Source organism: Ochotona curzoniae, unplaced genomic scaffold (assembly GCF_017591425.1).
Source record: "Ochotona curzoniae isolate NIBS_2020 unplaced genomic scaffold, NIBS_Ocur_1.0 contig_2754, whole genome shotgun sequence".
Lineage (NCBI taxonomy): Eukaryota > Metazoa > Chordata > Mammalia > Lagomorpha > Ochotonidae > Ochotona > Ochotona curzoniae.
This window is the reverse complement of record NW_024465582.1, coordinates 24,198,597-24,222,017: the sequence shown is the minus strand read 5'-3', so window position 1 is coordinate 24,222,017 and position 23,421 is coordinate 24,198,597. Positions and strand designations below refer to the sequence as shown.

Genomic DNA, 23,421 nt, shown 5'->3' with positions numbered 1-23,421 from the left:
ATTTAAACACGAGAACATAACTGGAAGGAACTAAGGTTGACTTCCTGAGGTCCTTCCAAGAGAAGGACCTGGCATCCAGTGCAGAGGGTTCCCAGCCTGACAGGGTAGCCTTCGGGTATTTGGAGGAACTTGAAAGGAAGGCAAGTTAATAGGTACTGCAATAGATAGGATGGCAAATTCTGACGTACAGCTTTCTAACCTCAAAGGATTTTTCAGTCTAACATGAATTTCTTTGTGAAAACTTGGAGCAAAGTGGGAATGCCCTTCCCTCTCCATCTTCCCAGCCCCAGTTTATGTTGGCATGAGTTCTGGCCTAGAAGTTACAATGCCACATGCCACCTCACAGTACCTGGCTCTGGGTCATGGGTCATGACAGTTTCCTGTCATTCAGACCCTGAGGGGCAGCCATGGCTTAAAGTAGCTGGGTTCCTGCCACCCACATGGGAGAGCTGGCCTGCAGCTGGTCTCCGGCTTCAGCCCAGATCAATTCCCACCGTTCTGGAGATCTGGAGGTTGAGCAGGCTGATGGGCATTCACTGGCTCTTCCTCTCAAATAAAAAAGCTGCTGGGAATATTAATACTCTTGCTTATGAACAATCAGGTCACTTATCACACCAATCATATTTTGTGATAATAACCTTTCCTTGAGACTTCCTTAAGACCAAAAAAGTAGAAAAAAGTTACAATGGAAAACTTCGCATTCTTGATCATACCTTTCCAGGTTATTAAGGTTTAGTTCAGTTTCTTTTTGTTCACCTATCTGGGTAACTTCTCAAGTTGTATACAGTTGATTCATAGGTAAATGACCCCCTTCCCACTGCTAGTGATTGTACTGCTAGGTCCTTCCCCTTTGTAATTCACTTCCATACTTTATCCTACATACATCTACATGCTGGTTTAAACATTTACTTTAAACTCATAACATCTGCCTAATTCTATCATGAAAATAAATACCTGTACTTGATTTTTATCTGTATGATTTTTGTTTTTGAAAAATCTTAACAGATTTACAGATGTGAGCTGAAACCCTTTGGGAAGCTTAAGTGAGGCGCAGTTCAGACCTTCCTGTCGTGTTCACTTGTGAAGGAATTGGAAATTCTGAACTGCATCTCCAGTTATTTCTTCCTGGATCCAGGCACCACCTGACCTTCCCAGTCTCTACCTTCCATCACTTTGGAGATGGGGTTTGGTTTCCTAGCAGACTCATTGTGAGCAGAAAGCAGTTTCACAGTGTGTCCTCTGCCCTCCTATTCATCAAAGGAACCCTTCATTTTCAGAATTTCAAAGAGTTTTTACTGCTAACAACAATGAGAATAATACAGGGGGGTAAAATGACATACCAGAGAAAAGTCACAAAGTTTCAAATCAGATCAAAAGGGGAAAAAAAGGGCATTTCTGGTTTTCATTAGCATGTAAATGGTAGTAGAGCCTAGTTTTCTACCATCCAAATTTTCCACAGCTGTGTTCCACCTCCTCTCTCCAAGATGCAGACTTCTCTTCTTCCCCATCCTTCACAGGACACAAGGAAAGACAAAAGCCACAAGGGTGAGAAAGGTGGGTCTTTGCAGCATACAAACAACTGAAGTAAGGTTCATCTACATTTCAGAGAAAACTCCAGATTTTTGGTTCCCCTTTTGGCAAAGAAAGGATATTTTTGAAGAGTTCCCCTGGGACAGATGCTGAGCCTGAGGGAGCTGTTCCTAGCATGAGGCCCTGGGGTTAAAGCCAGAAGACACAAGGGTATTTATATTTTCTTTGTGTGAAAGTAGCATGGGGGTGGGAGGCAGAGAGGAAGGGAGAAGAGAAAAGAAGCAATGGGAGAACTTGGTCTCCTCTATCCCTCGCCGGCCTGGCATTTCAGAGAACCAGTCTTTCTGTAGTGGGCGAAGAGAAGTACGGTGAATGAGAAGGGCAAGGTAAGCAGCAGTCGAAATTACCAATAGCAAGAGCAAGAAAACCACATTTAGTGATGAAGGCATTTTTATATAAAGATGCCTTCATCTGTACAAGACTTTTTTTTTTGGTTAAGAAATTGATAATAGGTGACTAACATGAGGTTTTGCAATTAAGTCTCTACTTCATTATTGTAAGGAATATAACAATTGCCACTGATCCTTGATTTACACTAGGACAGTGCATCTGTAGAACAGAACTGCATTTAAGAAGTGTAAGACTTGAATTTTTCCAAGTTTTTCCCAATTTCTCATTTCAACTACAGAGCATGTATCAATGAATATTGGAAGTGTAATGTATATCACATGAACTACATACTTAGAATTTTGAGTAGCCCATAAATCAAATGAATAAAAACAAGCAAAACTGACTCTAATCATAGCTTTCAACATAAGGAAGTTTTCTCTCATGCTAAATCATTGATAGTGCAGTACATTTCAAGTGCTATGGTCCTGTTTGGCTAGTAGCCACCCTGTTCGTGTAGAAATAGATTACTTTTTTAAATCTGCCAACATCAGAGCATCCCAGAAGTTTCAGTCATAAAATCCAGAAACTTGGGTGCCAAGAGCTGGGTTCTAAGATCTGGGCTTGGGCTTATTTTATTACACAAGATCTCAGTATCAGGAAGGGGAGAGTAAAGCTGGAAAGACCTCGGCCAGAGACATGGCCACAGCTGCTTTTAGGAGCAAATGAACCAAAAGCCTCCTTCCCCAGACCCTTCATCATCTTCTCTCCAAAACTCCAAAGCCTGTGCTCCTTTCTGTAGCTTGGGATGCCACATGAACTTGAACTGCCTGGCCCTCATTTAGACCTTTTCTCTTGTTTGTGCACATGCATGTAATAAATTTGCATGTCTTTTCTCCTGTTAAGAAACAGGATGAATTTACTATGAAGTTAAAAAGAACAGTTTGTTTAGTGGGAGTGGAAGGAAAATAAGGGATAAGGAAAGAAAGGAATGTACTGTTTCTCAAGATGAATTGAGTTTGACAGTAGGGGAAAAAATGAGAAAGGAGCCTGAGGGAGGCAGTAGATGAAAGATACAGCAAGCATGGCATCAAAGAAGAGTTGGGGCATAGCTAGGTAAAGGTAGGGTTAGAACTTGGCTAACAGTCCTTACATTGTGCATGACTCAATTATCAGTTAAGGAATTTGCCTACTAAGCATGGACTACTGAAAATACGTACATAAAGGGTATTTGAGGTAAGCTAACATTTTCTATAAAGAGCTGAGGGGTCACTGTTTTCAAGTTTTTACAACTACTCAATTCTATTGTAGCTGAAAAGCTATTATAGACAATGTATAAATGAATTTTTAAAAATTTCATTAGATGAATTTTTAAAAACTACAGTATATGAACTTGTTACCTAATGTTACCTCATGTCTCTGAACACCAGTGTCCTTGAACTATAAAATGGGGATAAAAACTGTTCTTGCTTTATCTAGTTGCAAGGAGGATTAAATGAGAATGAATGAAAAGCACCTAGTGTAGGACCTATCACATGATAGCGTTTGAGTGTAACTTGCAGTAACGATACTGATGTGTATTATCTGATCTACACAATTACTGTGGAGGCTAAAACAGTTGATCCAGTAGGAATGGTAGAGGGGAAAAGGTAATATACATGAAATTGTTTCTCAAGATTAGCCTGGAGTTTCACAGGAAGAGTCACGGATTCTTAAAATACAGTTAGCAGGCATTAAATGTTTGCTAGAAAACAACTGAATCCAAGAATCTTAACTCCTCATTTTACTGTCTATAATACAACCTTCTATATCAGCTGAAATGATAGTAACAGTTTATCTTTTAATTTATAAATTTCCATGTATTTGAAAGGCAGAGGAATGGAATTACTGAGGAATTCACCAGGACAGCAGTGACTTCAAATTCCTGAGCAGCCAATTTTATTTTAGAAAAAAAAAAGAGTATCCAATTCAGATCAAGTTTTGTGCTAGATACCCAGAGAACCAGTGACTAAATAAGTTTCTTCTATATTATGAACTTTGATGTTTCTCAATTTTGTTTCCTGGGGAGGCGGAGACACTGGAGAGGCAACAGATTTCAATGGTAGCAGTGGCTAGTTCACACCCTGCAACTCACATGGCAACTGCAGTCATGCAATCCTTCTGACTACTCAGAGACTAACCAAGGATCTAGCGCTTTAATTAGATTTCCTGTTATTAAACTCAAGTTACAGACATCAAATGAATAATTTTCAAAGTGTCAGACATGAAATACAGTAGCTGAAAAGATACAAAATTAGAACTATTTTTGATAACAGTTCAAAAATTATTTTAAGTAACTTTTGATTACTAAATCAAAATATTTTGAAAACTGCTTTGAGCATAATTATATGACATAGATTTGGAACCTGTCAATGAAGTGTTAATAAGCAATTGTACTTAGGCTTTTTACCAAAAACTTTCAAAATTTATTATTAATAACATGTTACATTATGATAGTATATACTTCCTTTTTATTAACTTCCATTTTATTAACATTTAATCCTCAGACCAATTCTCATTAGTAGTATGAGATGACTTTTAGATGTCATGGAAAAATGGAATTTAAAATTAAAAAGGGGGGTGGTCTTGTGGATTAAGATGTCCCTTAGAACTGCCGAATTCTGTATCATTATGTCTCACCCAAGTTCCTGCTATTCTTGTTCCCAATACTGATGAGATTCTGTAAGGCAACAGGTGATGGCTCAAATGGGTAAGTTCCTGCTATCCACAAAGGAGGCTGGATGGCAATGAGGGCTCCTGGCTTCCCCCTGCTCTAGCTCTGGCTGTTAGCATTTAGGGAGTGAGGCAGTGGGATGGAAGGTATTACCTCCCTCTTTGTCCTGCCTTTCAAATCAATTAAAATTTTAAAATAAGCTTTATTTCTTAGCACAGGCATAAACAAGTTCAAGATATTTTTCTACTAGCAATTTAGTCTATCACTATGGAATTGAGAGTCCTGGGAAATTAATCCTGTCAATGCAGTAGTTGTTAACTGAACATAAACTGGTGCCACTTACTATTTTGGAAAGATTGGACTCCTGTGACTTGTTTCCCAGTCAGGCCTGTGAAGGAGATGCCTGAAGACTCACTCCTGAAACTGCCACAGAAGTTGCCCTTGATTGAGGAGAGGACTGAATACTGTCCTAGCAGAGAAGGTCATGCTGGTGAACTTCATACAGGCACGTTTCTGTTAAGCTCTGGCTGACTTTCTCAAAACACTCTCCTAAAGAGCAGATATTGTCATCCTTTTGTTCTCTCAAGTCAACAAGCAAAGTGCCTTGAGCTTGAGCATCTCCCTGCCCCCCAAATTTTTGCTCTTGACTGGCTTACATCTACCTCTTAACAGTCCCTGCCTTGACTATGCATACTCAAACTAGATTCTTTTCAGAAAGTACTACAGCTTTTGCAAAAAGTCAAAACCCATGCATAGCTTTTTCATATATACATTTCTCATAGAAGACACTGTGTAGTCATTTTTAATCACTTGATTCAAGCCCATGCAGTTTGGCTTCTGACTTTTAACTGCAAATGTATGGGGACAAGGAGGTGGGAAATAGCAATTTTAGTAGTGCTTTCACATTTAGTCAAATATTATAGACAATACTAATCTCCTACTGTACTTAAGCCAAACCAAAGTTAACTGCATCGTTCAAATAGATAAAGTAGAATTCATTTGAACAGCTGGATTTGAATACTTATTTCTGCATTACATCTGGGAAAATTCCTAACATGTACCGTGAAACAGAACTCAGTAATATGGATAAGGGCGATAAGTAACAGCAATACCAGGGAGATAAGTCTCAGGAAGATAACTAACAGCAATACCAGGTGGTGGGATGTGAATTTTCAAAGTAATAGACTAGTAAGGTGTTATACCAAGTATTCCCATTTTATGAGATGTTAACAGTTGAAATAAAGGCATATAAATCTTAAAGGTGTGTGTGGAGCACACTGGCACAGCAAGTAAAGCTACTGACTGCAATGCCAGCATGCCATATGAGCACCAGTCCTAGTCGAAGGTGCTCCACTTTTGATCTAGTTTCCTGCTCATGCACCTAGGGAAGCAGCTCTTGTACCCATCTGGGAGACCCAGAAGAAGCTCCTGGTTCATGAAGGCTTTGGGCCAGCCCAGATCTGGCTGTGGTAGCCACTGGTGGGGTTTAACCAGCAAAGGAAGATCTCTATTTCTTCCTCTCTAGTTCTTCTTCTCTAAGCCTTTTTAAATGAAATAAGGGAAGTTAAGTCCATTACGAGATTAATTTCAAAGTACTATAGCTTCCAAATGGTATAGTGAGGACTACAATTCAGAACCCTTTTCAGTGCTATATGTTGGCTTAATAATGGTGAATGAGATGAAAAGAACTTTGCATTTGTATTAACAGTAAATCTACCCATTTTCTGTAGCCCTTGACTCTTTGTGCCCTAATCAACCAAGTAAAGATTATCAAAATAAAATGACTACAAACAAACAACAATAACAACAAAAAAAAACAGTAAATCAACACAGACCAACGACAGGAGGCTATTCCAAAAGTGAGAGTATTGAAGAAATTTGTGGCAAGATAAAATTGAAAAATTTTGAAATCTTTGAAATCTATTAGTGTTATCTGTACCAAAAAAAGCCGTTTAATTATTTAAGATTTATTTTACTGGAAATGCAGAGCTATATAGAAGAGCAGACACGGAAAGATCTTCCATCCATTCCCACAGAGGCCGCAACGACCAGAGCTGAGCAGACTGAAAGCCAGAAGCCGCCTCTAGGTCTCCCATGGAGATGCAGGATTCCAATGACTTGGCCCATCCTCGACTGTTTTCCCAGGCACAAGCAGGGAACTGGATGGGACAGGTACCAGCACCCATCTGGAATCCTGGTGCTTGCAAGGTGAGGATTTAGCCACTGAGCCATTGCACAAGGCCCCTATGCTCAGCTTTTTAAAAGTTTGTGGGAAAGGGAATTTAAAGTACACTTAGGCTGCATTAATGTAATCATATAGTTATGAGTAGACCTAATATCAAGTATAATCCTATCTAGAAAGGCAGATAATTAGGCTTAAAGGAAATGCTAGAGGGTTTATAATTATTTTCAATAGATATCACATTTTGGCTCAAAATGGAAAAGAGCTTATAAACGTGTCAAAACAAATACTTTATGCTAGGTTTGGTAAGAAGTTAAATAACTATGTCAAATTTGAGGGGCATTAATAAGAAATTTGTTAAGGAGTTTTACTCCTTGCTTTTCAAATGAGAATAGTGCTTTTTTTGTATGACATAAGCGTCCCATTTTACACTGCTCTCTTTGGAAGGTGAATATTCTGAAAATTAAAAGTTAACAATCACTGGATTGGATTTATTGAAAACTTCTAACAGAAATTCTATATTCTTGAGTCACATTAGGTTAAGGTTAAGGTGAAATCCTACGTTGACTTTGTTAAAAGCAAAATAGACCACTAAACGTACCGTTTTTTTCCGCAAATGCAACTGCATCTTCTTTAGTACTGAAGGTTAGCACCATGTTGGACAAGGGATCGGCCCTGTACAAAAGATGTTTAGAAAATAAAATCACTGCCATATCTTTTTTCTTTGGTATTAAACTTCAGGAGATTTCCAGCTTCAAAGATACTCAGCTAATCTGGCTGAACATTTTCTCATTTTATTTGAAAGTAAACTGGAAAACAAATACTTCATCTGCTGGCTTAGTCCCCAAATGCCAACCAGTGCCCAGGCTGATTGGCATCAACCCCATAACTCCACCCAAGTATCACAGAATAATGGCAGGGACCCAAAGGAGCCATCATCTGCTGCCTTCCAGGGTGCCCATTAGTAGGAAGTTGGACAGGAAGCAAAGTAGCCAGGACTTAATTGAAATAGGATGTGGCCATCTCAAGTAATGACTTAACCAATGAACCAATCCCTGCACATTAGGAATTCAATAAAATATTTTTAATCAGTTCCAAAGAAACACAAGAATGAGGTGTAAAACAAAAAATTCTCCAAGTGATCTTGTAACTTCAATGGCCATACAGATGGCTGCCAACTTATGGCGGAACTTGATCTCACAATGATGTAGAAGTGATGTGTGGGCAGTAGAAACCATGATTGGATTTTGACCTTTTCTCAGGTTAACAACAGTGCTCCTATGCAATGCTGAGCGGCCACAGGGAACCACAGTAAGCCACGTAAGCCTGAGTAAACACCAATAATACCCTACACAATCTGTTAGCTAAACTGTGGTGTTTGGTAGGTTAGTTGTTTTTTTTTTTTGACAAATTTTCAACTTCTATAGATTTATCATGACATAATGCAATAGTGAGGTAAGAAGGAACTTTATTATCATCCATTAAAAAGATAGTTTAATGAATCATCAACAACAATAAGCAGAAAAATCACTAAAAAATGTGAAACTCCAGTTACGTATTTTCAAGAACTAATTTTTCAAGTCTGGACAGTATTATGTTCCAAAATCTTTGGACTTTACAAAGTCTTATTTTTGTTTATAAAACTATTTACTAGGAATGTTTAATGTGAATCTTCTAGCTGTCAATAGAAGCAATGCACTCTGAAATTCTGTTGGTGAGGAAATTCAGGAAGTAATTTCAATGGTAGAAAGATATGTATTCTTTTCTATTCATATAACATGAGGAATAGCTCTCACTGCCTCAAAAACTCAACAAGTACTACTGCTATAGTTCTGGTCATCCATACTTGCAATTAATGGGGATTTCACTGCAACCTCAAAATTTTATGTATTCTTACTACTAACCACTTTGTAAACCAAACAGTTCTAGATTGCTGGCTGTGTTAATAGTGATTAACAAATGACAATTATACATTGGCCTTTTTCAAAACATACAAATATGGTTTCTGAAATGATAGCTGAATGAACTATACTGAGATAAGTGTAAAAGCAGCACCAGCCTCTCACCTGTTTCTCTTAGCCCAGTATGTCCTTGTTTGTCCTTTATCAAAAGCAGTCTACTGAATTGAGGGAGGGGTACAGCTGGCGTTGTAAGATTCTAATAGCAGGACGCAGTGAATTACTCTCCCCTCTAACAGATAAAATTCTACTGGCCAAAGCCATCCTGAGGTGTTCTGTGTAGGGAAATTCTTGGTCTGGGGCAGAATGTAACCAGCACTTACTGTAACATGTCAGGACAACTAGGCTCACCTGCAGCATAAAAACCCCCTGAGGAGCATGGCATAACTGCTCAAACAAGGGAAGGCTACATCACTGAACAGTCAGCAACTCAGACAAGAGCGGAATAGTCCTCTCGGCTCCAATTTAACCTGTAAAAGCTTTCACCTATAACATCCAAGGGAGCCTGGGAATTGAGCAATAGCCATCTGGCTCCTTTCTCTATACTTTGCAATAAGCACATTCTTCCATCATCCCAATATCAGTGAGGGGAGACAGGGTTAAGTGTTCTGTAAGCTAGACATGTTCAGTGACACACGTGTCAACATGAACATAATCCAGTAATCTGCTGACAGGATGGTGACTTAGAGTGAAAAGGAGCTATAGCCTTTAATATCACCCTATTTATGCAGATACATAAACTATAGCAGCTTCCATCAGTAAGCCAGCATTCTTCCAGCTACTACTACCCTGTCACCCTTTCATTCTTAACCTCCTATATTTTATAGCTTTCCCAGGAAACTTGCCACTCCCCAGTTCACTCCTTTTCTTTCCCGAACTACTGTAATATCCTGCCTATAATCTTTCTGCCTCCTTTCTTGAATCTATTCTTCAAGCTGTCAATTTTTCTTGAAGCAGTTTCTGAACTCATTGCCCAACTCAAAAACTTGTTTCCCGTCTTAAAAAAATTAAAGCAGAGACACACAGTGAAGGAGAGCCAAAGCCTTCAATCTGTTGGATCCATTTCTATGTAACTGCAACTGTCAAATCAAAGCCAGAAGTTAGAAACTCAATGGACCTGATTACTTGTGCCACCACCTGCTGCCTCGCAGGGTGCACTCTAGCAGGTAGGTGGAGTGGGGAGGGAACTTGGATCGAGGCACTTCAACACTGGATGTGAGGACCTCAAGCAGTATCTCAAACTCAACTACCTCCTCCAGTCTTCTTTTAGGTAAATAACCAAACAGTCGAATCAGAATAGCTAGCAAATGCAATTTGTACTTTCCTAGACACTGACTTGCTCTTGTTCCTTCCACTTGGGAGTCTTACTATCCGCACATGTGAAAGTCCATCCCTGCCTTCCAGCATCCTATACCATGAACAATTTTTTCATCAAGTCTTTTCATACCCTACATTGTTCCACTTTTCACAAAATTATAATTTGTGCTTTTATTTTTAGATTCTATTTGATCAATTCTCAGTTACTAGGGTTCTAATTGAAGTAATAACAGAATTGTTTATCAGCCTAACAGTTACATGAGTACTAGTTATAAAGCCTGGAAAAGCAAAAAGTTTTAAAGGGCCAAAAACTAGCTATGCAAAGTTGAAGCCACTTCAATGTCTGGGGGAAAAAAAGAACCACATTCGATCATATCTAAATTTATAGTTTTGTTTCCCCTCCTAAAAGGTATTCTCCAGCCCAGGCAGCCAGCAGAAGGAAAACTCGGGCAAAAATCCACAGCCTGCTCTCACTGGAATGCCGTGGCCAGAACCTGCCTGAGCAGCTGGAGACTTAGGGGCAATATTGGTGGAAAAAGAACACCACAAACAGCAGCAAACTCCCCAACTACACATGAACCGGTAAGGCTGCACCCCTCGGTCAAGGCTGAAGGCAGGGAAGGGATCTCAGCAGGTTGGCGATAAAGGGGACACTGCAGTGTCTGCAGTGGGTCTGCAGTGAGGCCTTAGTGGAAACTACACTCCAACTCCCACCTCCTCTCCCCATCTCCTTTTCCTTCTAACCCTCCCTCCTTCTCTCTGCCTCTCCTCTTGCTCCTTCTCCGTCTCTACTTCTCTCTCCTTTCCCTTCTAACCCTTCTGCTTTCCTCTATGCCAATCTCCTCTCACTTTCTTACCTCTCCCCATCCATTGATCCTTCCTCTTTCCTTTTTCTCTCTTGCTGCAGGCAGTTTGCAAAAAGTGTGACTTGATATGGGTGGGAAGTCTGTGCCTGGAATCTGGAGTTCAGACTGCTGGTGCCAGAGATGGTGGTCACTCTGTGGAAAATGTCTGCAGCTGGGCGACGGTCCAGGGCCACAGAATTGCACACTTTAAGGATATCCTGAGACAGTCACATACTGACTTCTGTATTGGGTCACATTGTTGCTGCCTGATCAAATTTTGGCCGGTGAGCATCAATGTGGACATAGTCATCAATCAACGTGTGTGCCACTTCAATTCCTGCAATTTGACTCCCTAAGGAGCTCAATAAAGATTGAGGCAGCAAGCCTTTTAGGTTGAAGTCCTTCGTGGAAGGGGGCTTCCCTCTGGCTGCCTGTGTGTGTAATCTTCATCCTGAGTGTCTCATTTAAAATTTGCTCAGTTGCACGCTGTCTTCCTCTCCAACCCTGGTCATGCCATGCTGGCTGTAGTGCTCTCCCCCTCTCCCATTACTGATTCCTTTCCCCATTCTGTTTTTTCTCCTCCTCATTTTCTCTACCCTTTCTTTTTTTAAAAGCAAAACTCAGACCATGCCATTTTCTATTTTAATGCCACATTCCAAGATTAAGACTAGCAGTAGAACTGAAACACACACACACTCCAACAAAACATAAAATATTTTCAAGTTGCAAAGGGTTGATTTTATCTGTGAGGACAAAATTCACTGCTACTGACTTCGACTTGAGAAACAGAAGCAAGCAGTAAAACTCGGATTACTAACACTTTATATAAATTGTTTTGATTAACTGATAAATGTTTCACAGTAACCTATCAGGAACTCAAATTCTGGAAGGTAAGTACAAAATTCTTCACTTTATTATTATACGTAATAACTCCAATCTAAAGCTGTACAAATACTCATCAATAAATAATGGAATGGGCAATTCTGACAAAGTTAAGCAAGTCAGTCACAGATTAACCCACCTCCTAAAATGCCCTCATCCTGTCATATTGCCTGTTCAAACCCTGGCATCTCTGCTTCTGACCCAGCTTCCTGTTAATTCTGGGAGAAGTCGATGAGAGCTCAAATGTTTGGGCTCCTGCCACCCACTCGGGAGACCCAGGCAGAATATGAGAGAGGGAGAATAAGAATGCTCTTATTCATTGCTTCATTCCTCCAATGGCCAGAACTGGGCCAGAGTGGACACAGAGCCAGCAACTCAATCCAAGCCTCCCATGTGGGTGGTGGGCACCCAATTATTTGCCTTAGTAGGAAGCTGGAGTTTTGACTCTAAGCCAAGTATCAAACGCAATGCCTGGCCTCAAATTCTACTTGCATACCAGTTATGATGTCGGCATCCCATAGTGCAGTACCTGGCCTGCCCCAGCACTGAAGTACGCAGGGAGCAAGACGGCAGGTACAAGCTATGTCTTTCAGTCTCTACCGTCACAATTTTAAATGTAAAATTTAAAAATGGTCAAGCACATTTACCTTAAGGTACTTTTTATATGAAGGATTTTATCAAGGATAACATGTTAATAAAATAGTATCAGTAGGTTATTCAATATTTTTTAAAACCATACTAACAAAGCACATTTCAAGGAAAAATATCCCTCAATCTTAAAACAGTAAGTTTTCAAAGCTCTGTCAACTCATCACTTTGAAAATTTACCCTTTCTATTAACATCCCTTCTACTGTTCAAATAAGATCCTTTGCTGTCTGCATTAACAGCAAGCTGGCTTAAAAAAAAAAAAACTCCAAAAGTATGAGATTATCATTCCCAGGTTTGTCATGTTCCTTATGTGACATACTTCTAACTCTGACACTACTTCATCCTCAGAATTAGGCATCTGTTAGATATTCCAAACCATCCCATCCATATAATAGACTCTGGCCAGAGATAGTATATCAGAAGAAATGAATATGGTTATTAAGTTCTGCTCCTCCAATAATGGGAAACCGTGGGTTTGGGTGAACAATCTTTTTATTTTTTTTCTTTTTCTCTTTAAGATTCCTTTTATTTACTTGAAAGGCAAAGTTACAAAGAACAGGAAAAGGAAAGCTCTTCCATCCACTGTTCACTCCCTAACTGGCTCACAACGTGGGCACAGGAGCCCAAGAGCTTGGGCCTCTTCCACTGCTCCAAGTGCACTAGCACGGAGCTGAATTAGAAGTGCAGCATTCACACCTCGGATCAGTGCCTGTCTGGGAAATGGGTGTTGTGGCAAGGACTTTAACCTGTTATGCCGCAGCACTGGCTCCAGTCAAAATTATTCCTTTGACAAATACTGAAACTCATATTTATTAACTTTTTTCCCTATTAAAATTTTATTACAAATCTACATGAACTTATTGAGTCAGGTTCAAGAATTTTTCCCATATTTCATGTATTAATAGTAAACATAAAATCATAATTGAAGTCAGCTAAGAACCCAACTAGTGTTTTTCTTAGTTAACAGGAGAATTTTACAGATGATCACCAGAAACTCAGCTTATTCTAAAAGTTGTCTTAAAATATTCCACAACCGGTCAGAATTCAGTATCTACCTTTTTTGACATTAAGTGCAAAAGGTGAACAAATAAAATGAATTACAATTTTAATCATATTTAAGGTCAGTTTTTTTTCTTAATAAAGAACAAAATAAAATATCAGAATAAAGGGAAATGAGTTTCTTAAATACTCCAAATTCCAAAATAGGCCTTGTTTAAATCGATTTGTTGAGACATTATTTCAAAAATTTTTTTAGATTAGAAAAATATATTTTGAATAGAACTTTATATCAAATATGACATAACTCATTTTCAATCAGTATGTAATTAAAGCAACATTTTTATTTTCATAAAAAAATAAGATCACAGATTTTCTCTTAAAGCAGCAAAATATGGAGCCACATTGTGGTGTAGCAGGTGAAAGCCACTGCCTGTGATGCTGCCCCCATATATACTTATGTTCAAGACTTACCTCAACTTCTGAACCAACTCCCTAAAAACTGCGCCTGGGAAAGCAACGGGAGATGGGCCACATACCTGAACCCCTGCAATTCATGGGGGAGACCTGGAAAAAGTCCGTGGCTCTTGACTTTGGCTTGGTCTAGCCCTGGCTGCTGTGGCCATTAGGGAAGTGGACCACTGCATGGTAGACCTTTTTTAGTCTTTGTCTGTCTCTTCCTCTCTGGGCAATTCTGGACTTTCAAATAAATTAAAAAAAAAATTAAAGCGGCCCAAGCCTGGTAGTCTAGTGGCTCAAGTCCTTGCCTTGCATGTGCCAGGATCCCATATGGGCACTGGCTGGTTCGTATCCCAGCTGTTTGACTTCTCTTCTAGCAGTGGAGGATAGCTAAAAGCCTTGGGACCCTGCACCTGCATAGTAGACACAAAGAAGCTCCTGGCTCCTGGCTTCAGATCAACTCAGCTCCGGCCACTGCAGCCACTTGGGAGAGTGAACCAGTGGATGGATAATCTTTCTCTGTCTCTCCTCTCTCTAAACCTGATTTTTCAATTAAATCTTTTTAAAAGAAAGCTATTTTTATGCAGCAAAATATTAATCACATTTTAAAAATTCACTGTACTGTTTCTGAACTAAACAATACTGAACTAAAGACTGTAAGCCTTTGTGCAGGGATAGCAAAATTAAACTCAATTTAAGCAACCTATTGATGTTCGTAATAGGATATCCAACTATGGCATCCTGGCATTTGAGAAAACAGCAGAAATGGGATCTTCCCATGAAACAGACTACAACAGAACTGTCTAATGGGGCCTGACACAATGGCTTGCAAGTGCTGGCATCCCATATGGGCAGTTTGGGTCCTGGCTGTTCTGTTTCCCAACCAGCTCCTTTCTTGCAGCTTGGGAAAGCAGTGAGGATGGCCCAAGGCTCCTTATCAGCTCAGCTCCAGTTGTTGTGGCCTTTTGGGGTGTGAATCAGCAAACAGAAGATCTTTTCCCTGTTATTCCCTCTGTAAATCTGATCTGCTTTTGCAATAAAGATTAAAAATATTTTAAAAAAGAACTCTTCAGGTCCTGGCATGGTAGCCTAATGGTTAGTCTTTGCCCTGCACGTGCTGGGGTCCCATATGATTGCTAATTCGTGGCCTGGGAAAGCAGTCGAGGACGACCCAAAGCCTTGGGACCCTGCACCCACGTGGGAGACCTGGAAGCAGCTCCTGGCTCATGGCTTTAGATAGGCTCCGTTCCAGCCATCTGAGGAATGAAACAGTGGACCAAAGACCTTCCTCTCTTTTTCTCTGTATGTTTGCCTTTCCAATAAAAATAAAGGTAAACAATAGACACCCTTTTTTTTTTTAGTGCACTGAAAGAGCCTGGGGTCAGAGGTACCTATCCTACACCCAGGGAAAAGCAGACTCCTTACCTTTGAAGATGCAAGAACAAGGACAAAAACCCAAGAGGAGTGGCTAAGGTTTCCCACTTAATTTCTATCATATCATCCTCAAGTTGCACAGTCAAAATTCTGTAGAAATGCCCACTTTCTATCAAGCTTACATGTAAAAATGTAAGTTTCCTTGTTTAGGGGAGCTGTCATTTCCAAAGATTCTGGTCACATAAAACAGACTAAATCAACTTGTGTATACTGTTGTCTTATTAATCCATCTTTTGTTATAGGTTCATAAGCAACAAACCTATAATGGATGAGAAGAAACTATGACTTCTTCACATCCAACTTGCATTTTTTAAAAAACATTTTATTTATTTGAAAACCAGTTAGTCAAAGGTTTCCATGTGCTGTTCACTCCCCAAAATGGCTGCAATAGCTGGCACTTGGCCAAGCTAAAACCCGGACACAGGAGTTTTTCCCAGCTTCCCATGTGGGTTCAGGAGTCCAAGACTTGGGTCTTCCTTGGTTGCTTTCCTAGGTGTATTAGGGAAGTGGATTCAAAGCAGAGCAGCCAGAACTCAAATGTGCACCCACAAAGAGAATGCTGATGCTTCGGGTAACAGTTTATGCCACTATGCTAGAGTGCAAGCTCGGAACATTTTTATATGAAGTGATCTACCCAGAAACAATTTATACAAAGCTTAAATACTCTAATTTGTTACCATGGTTGGAAATGCGCTACTGCAATGAGCCAAGGATAGGATAAATGCTCTAACATTTTAGATATCGCTATGGATGTTCTTTCTCATAAAGGCCTTCAGTCTCTGGAAGGATGCAAGTTACAGATGGACTCCATGTATTACTGAAAACATAAAACCTAAAGGTTATCAAAATAATTTAGGGAGCCAATGTTCTGGCATAGTGGGTTAAGCTGCCACTTACACGACACTGGCATCCCACACAACACCAGTTTGCGTCCCAGGAGTACTTCTGAGCCAGTTCTTGCTAAATGTACCTGGGAAAGGAGAAAAAGATGGCCCAAGTGCTTGGGCTCCTATCACCCCAAGGGATCCCTGAAAGCTGCTCTCACCTTCAGCCCGGCCCAACTGAAGGAAACGGGAAATGAACCAGTGCATGGAGGATCTCTCTCTGCCTTTCAAATAAAAAAATCTTTTAAGCAATACTTAAGATTACATCTATAAATCACTTTCCTAATAAAAATAATTCTCCGATTACAACACTGCATATTTTTTTAAAATCAGACTTTTAAAAAACAAGATAAATAATTTAAACTGCTATCTACCTTTACTGGAAATTGGACCCATAAAATGCCCCATGAATCTAAAAGACAGTGTTCTATTTTATTTAGCTAATGTTTATTCTAATGGCGGCAGCTTTTATTTCACTCGAGGCAGTTTTGTTACTTAACATTTGGGCCTTATCTGGTTACAAACATGTAAATCAGCAACTTCACTAGCTCCACAAGAATTGATTCCAGTGTCATGAAGATCTCTATTCATTACATGGTCTCAAGAACTAAGCCTCCTTTAAATGAGCAAATTCCTAAACTCACCTGGCTGCTCTTTGCCTATAACATAAGGAAATTTAATTTAAAAGCAAGTTAAAAGGGTCAGTAACTTAACTATTACTAATTACTATTACTATTACTAATATTCACTGCTTGTATACCATGTTTATGGTGATAATATTAACTTTTATACAATAAATATCTTTTGAGTGTAATGGTACTTAGTCTCAAAAAGTATGAGAGTCCTTTGTTGGGGCACAGTGGCTTAAGCCACTATCTGTAATGCTGGTGTATCTCACTGGTCGCTCCACTTCTTACCCAGCACCTTACTAGTGTACCTGGGAAAGCTGCAGAGGATGACTTGAGTACTCAGGCCCTGTCACCCACATGGGAAACGCAGTCCCAGGCTCCTGGCTTTGATCTGGCTTTTGCCTGCACAGTTGGCACATGGAGGATAACACAGGAAAGTTAAGATTTTAATTTCTCCCTCACCCTTTCAAATAAGCTTTTTTGAAAGCATACAGATAAATGGAAAAATGTTTAACTCGTGCATAATTTGTTCGTAATATCTGCCCTATGTCATGAACTTTCTGAAGACCCCTCTGTGAAGGGACTTCAAAAAATCTGCAGCAAAATGATTTTTAGTTCTATTTTTCCACAAACTGATTGAAATACTATCATAAGCAAAGTGTACAGTTTAAAAGTTAGTAATCATGAGAAAAAACTATGCAGAAGAAATAAAGAGAAACAATATTCAGGTTGAACAAGTACTCACGTTGATGCCCAGCCCATCAGAGGATTTTCCCATCTTTCCCTAGTATCAAATTCCATCTTCCATTTCTTCGTGTTGTTTACTCCAGACTGCATGTTATTGCGAGCAGGAACAAAAATCCGGACTTTTCTGGTTTTGATGTGTTCTTCTGGAACACCAGTTAAAGTAGTGATATCCTAGAGAAAGTGAGTGAACACACATTTAGGTAGGTTACATTTCACTGACATCTCTCTGTTGGTCCCTGATTGTTCATTAATTGGGCTAAGCATTATAAATAAGCTTCATCTCATTACTACTCAGATCTCTGAGCATAGAAATCAGATATTTTTAAAAATAATTATTTGAGACGAAGAGAGACTCATCCACAAATCACTACCCTCAACGTGCCTGCTACAGCTGCACTGGGTCACCCGACAGTGGCAGGGACGCGATTTCTCAGGCCCTCACCCTTGCCTGCTGGCCTGCCAGTGCAGGAGCTGGAGTCAGAGCTAGAGTTGGACCAAACCAGATACTGCAGGGTGGGTGTTTCAACGAGGACAACCACCTACTCCCCTACAACTACTTTGGTAGCTGTAAAGGATAGCAAGGTGGCCTTTGATAAAAATGGAATTAAGAGACAGTCAAAAAGTGCTCACTTAAAAAGGGAGGGAGACAGTGAAATGGAGTAAAAAAAATTTTTTAAAACAAGTTAGGTCCCTTTTATCCAAGATAGCATCAGTAATTCACAAAGTGTTCGCTGGCAGAAGAACCTGTAGGCAATATAATCCTTATTTTGTTAGCATGTGTGAACTAGCAAAAGGAGAAATAATAAGAGGCTAGTAAAAGGATGTATAAAAAATAACTTTAAGTCAAGAAAGTAATACCAACAAAGGTAAGATCTTTGTAACTGTGACTTTCAAGTATATAAACCTACCCTAAAAAAAAAACAGCAAAACTGCACAATCCTTGAAGAAATGTGATAAAAACCAACTTTCTGAACTCTTGCTCTATATTTTAATTCAGTAACAAACACTCAATTGGTAAATGTACAGAGTTCTAATGCCCAAGAATAGATGTATTTATCAAAACACTCTGGGAATCCACAACAGTTGAGGAGCTTATACATAAACAGTATTAACCAGATCACCGAATTATGAAATGGGGCATCTTCCAAATTCCAAAGCAACTCCAACATTAAGTTCATAAAAACTACAGTTGTAAATTTACTCTTTAATTATATGAAATGCATTCTTACTACTAGTTAGCTCAGGAAGATGACATTATACGAACCAAACTTACTTTATATGCTTCCACATTTAATGCCTATGCACCCAAATTAATTTACAAAGTGCTAAAGCTTTGAAAACAATTATTTCTTGATTTAAACTATATACATAAAGAAAATAAAGACAGATGAATTTTAGGATAGAAAACCTTTGCAAATGGCTATGAACATTACTAGTGTAAGATCTTGGCATTTTGAATTCTTAACTACCAATCTTTCATTTTCTTCCCCCTCAAATTTCAGCAAGTATTTATTGATGTTTTCCTGCAATTTAAAGTTACCATCTGAACAAATGAGTTTGTATTCTGAAGACCAAATTGTCCTGACAACAGAATCACTGTGTTTGCTTGCAGAAGACATGTAGGGTACTGCAGCTGCTGCCAAAGACAGGATAAAAAGGCTTGGCATCCCTCACATCCTTGACACCTAAAGGGCACAGCAGTTCTGAAATTCCTCCTCCCGGTAGGCACATTCTCAGTCCAGACAAACTGATTTCTCACACTTTCAAAATGCATCCCGACACTCTATTGTTATCATTTCATCCACACAGCTTCAGCCAGTGACAGAAGAACCTGTTCTTTAAGAGACATTTCAATGGGCTAAAGCTCCCACTCCAAGAGTCCATTAAAACAATGGAACACTTGAAAGGCACTATGAGGCCTTATGTTGAAGTCTTCTTGGGTCTCCAGTACTTTGCTTTCCCTGTACGTCCTGAGCTACCTGTGACTCAGCTTGCACAGAAAAGCATTTCATGAATTTTCTATGATAACAAAAAGTTACACCAGAAATGAGAAGCTTTCAAGTTGACTGTAAAGTACTAGTTAATAATCACCCAATTCCAATAAAGCAAATTACCCTATATATAATATAGATAGATTTACAAATGTAAACACTTCTGATTTTTTAGCAGTTTGGTCAAGCATGAGTCTGAAAACTGATAAAAACAATGTTATACTAATGTAGTAGTTTCAGAATTATAACCTGTGTACAATATGATATTTCAAGAAATAAACAAATACAACGCTCAGATTAAGGAAATTCTAATGAAACTTTTTCCTGGTAAAAATAGATAGCATACGTCCAGAGTTCTATTTTTTTTAGCACCATCTCTTCCAAAATTTTATATTTTAGAATAGCTAAAACTTTGTCAGACTTGTGAAGTGAAAGATCAACTATCAATGGTATAAGTTTAAAAACCATTAATAAGGCATAAGTCAGTATATATACACAAAGACCAATGTCCACTATTCCATATTTTCTACATAAAAACTGTATGATTCGGTTATCAACTGTCCTCATTTATCTTGTGTGAATTCAACCTTTTTTTTTTTTAACAAAGGAAGCAGGGAACAAGCAATGGGAAGTTGGTGTCAAAATGCAGAAAAACCTCCCAGCAAGCTTCTTGCAACCACCCAGGATTTAGAGTCTTGCTGGCTGCTCTCTTTTCAATACCAGAATTTCACACATTTCAATGACTATTATGACTTCAAAGAATCAAATTTTCATCATTGTCCGTCATCTGCCGGTTGATTTGTATAAAGGAGTTCTTCTGCATGCACTCCAAACAAAAGCCTCCTTACTTTTGTGGCTATATATCAAGTTTAAAAGTTTTGTTTGTGACAGTTGTGTCTTTGGTAAATGAGGGTAACACTGGAGGAGTGCAGCTGCTCTGCAGGAACCTCCTTTTTGGCACCATTTCACTTAAATAAAAACTGAATAATTAGCTTCTGCCTTTATTAAACCACAAAAATGCCACTGGCCTTAGTAATTACTTCCGGTTGCCCCACCCACTTAACCCTAACAGTTTACACTTGTCATAAAGAGAAGTAAAAGATTTGTGCACGCTTTTTTGTTCAAGTTTTGCTAGATTTCTCAGTACAACTAGAAAAGCCAAAATTTTAGCAAATTCTTTGGTAATAAGTTCACAAAATGGCTTTATAGTGGTTCAGTGTTAATCTTCAATAGAGCACAAAATTGGAACATTAAAAATATTGCTTTCAGAAAACTTGTTCTGCAGGCTACTGGTTACCAATTAGAGGTAAGACCTGTATCTAAAACATGACTGTGTTCACATTCTAGTTCATGAGATGTTAAAAGAAAAAATCTTAGACTGTAAAACTTCCTCTCAAGTAACTCAAACAAGAAAGGTCTTTATGTTAAAGCTAAGGATATTAAATAAATTTACAGTATCTAGTACTAAAGAGCTGACAGAGAACAATCGTATCTATTGACTATGAGAGATATTTATACTTCTAAAGAATTGCTGCCCAGAGAGAATAAGATATAATAAAAAACTATAAGCATTTCTTGTTTATTTAAGCAACAAATTGGTAGAGTTCAACCAGGTAATAAAGCAAGCACTTGAATGGACATTATATTGTGCATGGCATAGGGCAAAGTATCAAGGAACTGAAGTGTAATATTAAACACAACACTGTGGATAAGATAGGAATAGATCATACAGTGATGCTAATCACGAAAGGAATTACAGACATAGTATTCCACCTGAAACAATTTTTCTTGCTCTTAGATCGTTCTGAGCAGGAAAGATCAACAGCTAAGAGCAAAGAGAATTAAAACAATGCTAATCCTTCACTAGGAGGGCTAACCCAACTGCTCCACTTCCAATGTAGCTCCCTGTTGACGGCCTGGGAAAGCAGTGGAGCATGCCTCAAGTTCTTGGGCCCTTGCACCCACACGTCAGAATGGGAAGAAGCTCCTAGTTGCCACCAATATGGCCATTTGGGGGTGGGAAGTGGACCTGCAGATGGAAAATCTGTCTTTTCCTCTCTCAGTAAATCTGCCTTTCCAACTAAAAACTCTTTAAAAAAAAAAAAGAATGAGACACACAAATACAGCTGAAGAGTGGAAGAGAGAGAAAAAGAAAGGAAAAGGAAAAAAGAATTAAAACAGTCCTGTGGGTTCCTGCCCTTTATACCCAGCCTCCAAGAACAATCTGCATATACTCTGCCAAGCCCCTCCTGGTTTATTACCATTATATCATACCTGCCTGTCCAGTCATGTCTACACAACTGTCAACTCACTGAAACTAAGCATAAGAAAAATTCATGAAAACTATGAATTCCTACTTTTCCCTAATTCCTTGGGTCTCTTTTTTATGTATTTTCATTTTATTTGGGAGGCACAGAGCAAGCCTCCATGCACTGTTTTACTCCCAACTGCTTGCATCAACCAGGGATGTACACAGCATAAGCCAGGAGGCTGGAACTCCCTCTGTCTTTCCAAATGGAGTTGCAGGGCTCCAAGCACTTGCATCACCTCCTACTGGCAGCCCCCCACCCACCCCCAGCTGTGTAATGCCAGCAAGTTACCACAAGCACAGTAGCCAGGTTTCAAAGTAGGCACCTGCATGTGGAATGTGCTCCCAAACGGTAACTTCACGGCATAAATGCCTGCCTCAGGATCTTTATGTCTGGAGGCTTTCATGGTGTATTACAATTTTGCTCAAATAAGTTTGTTGTGCTTTTCTCTTATGAATCTACCTTTTTGTTACAGAGATATCAACATGAACTATTGATGGGTGAGAAAAAGGTCCTCGCCTTGAACGTGCCAGCAGCCCATATGGGTGCTGGTTCTAATCCCAGCAGCTCCACTTCCTATCCAGCTCCCTGCTGGTGGCCTGGGAAAGCAGTCAAGGATGGCCCAAAGCCTTGGAACCCTGAAGGAAGTTCCTGGCTTCTGACTGGTGCAGCACTGGCTGCTGCAGTCACTTGGGGAGTGAATCATCGGACAAAAGATCTTCCTCTGTCTCTCCTCTGTACATCTGCCTTTCCAATAAAAAAATGAATGAAAAAAAACCTCTTTAAAAAAAATTTTTCTTCCCAGCAGGACATGATCTGACAAACAGCATTGCAAAGTCTATAGAGAGACCACACTGTTCATCTATATTTTTTTAATTCATTATTTATTTGAAAGGGAGAGTTACAGCGGGGGATGCACAGAAAGAAATCTTCCATCTGCTGGCTGGTTCGCTCCCTAGATGGCCAAAAACAGTTGAAGTTAGGGCAAGAGAATGCGAAAGGCCAGGAGCTCACCCAGGTCTCCTATGTGGGTGCCAAGACCCAAGCACCTGGGTCATTCTCTACTGCTTTCCCAGGCTATTAACAGGAAGTCGGATCACAAGTAAAGAAGGCAGGATTTGAACCAAAGCCCATGTGAGATGCCAGCACTGCAGACAATACCTCATGCCACTAAACCATTAGGGTTCCCACTTTTTCCTATTAATTTAAATAGATCTATTGGAAGACTTTCTTTCCTTTTTATATATAAACTCTTGAAACAAGCTTTGTTTTCCACAATGAAACAACTGAAAGAGAGGCTGCTAAAAAAAAAAAAAAAAAAAAAGAAAGAAAGAAAAAGAAAGTAGGGGCAGGCCAGTGGCACAGCCAGTCACCACTTAGGGCACCTGCACCCTACATTTGAAAGCTTGGGTGTGAGTCCTCTTTTCTCTCCAATCCAGATTCCTGCCAATGGACACCCCGAAATGCATCAGGTGATCACTTAACTGGATCACTACACTACCCACAACA

The 23,421-nt window shown here is 39.4% G+C and overlaps 1 protein-coding gene across 2 annotated transcripts in view; it reads right to left on the bottom strand.

The window, feature by feature from the left end:
• NDUFS4 (NADH:ubiquinone oxidoreductase subunit S4) overlaps positions 1 to 23,421 on the bottom strand; it is an 86,353-nt gene that overhangs the window by 9,155 nt on the left and 53,777 nt on the right. Inside the window, exons 3-4 of one of the 2 annotated variants that reach the window (XM_040977529.1) lie at positions 17,611 to 17,783; positions 7,414 to 7,487 (exon numbers count right to left, since the gene is read on the bottom strand). In XM_040977529.1, the coding sequence (XP_040833463.1) occupies positions 7,414 to 7,487; positions 17,611 to 17,783 (247 nt within the window). The remainder of the gene's footprint in view (positions 1 to 7,413; positions 7,488 to 17,610; positions 17,784 to 23,421) is intronic. The other variant, XM_040977530.1, reaches the window with a different exon arrangement.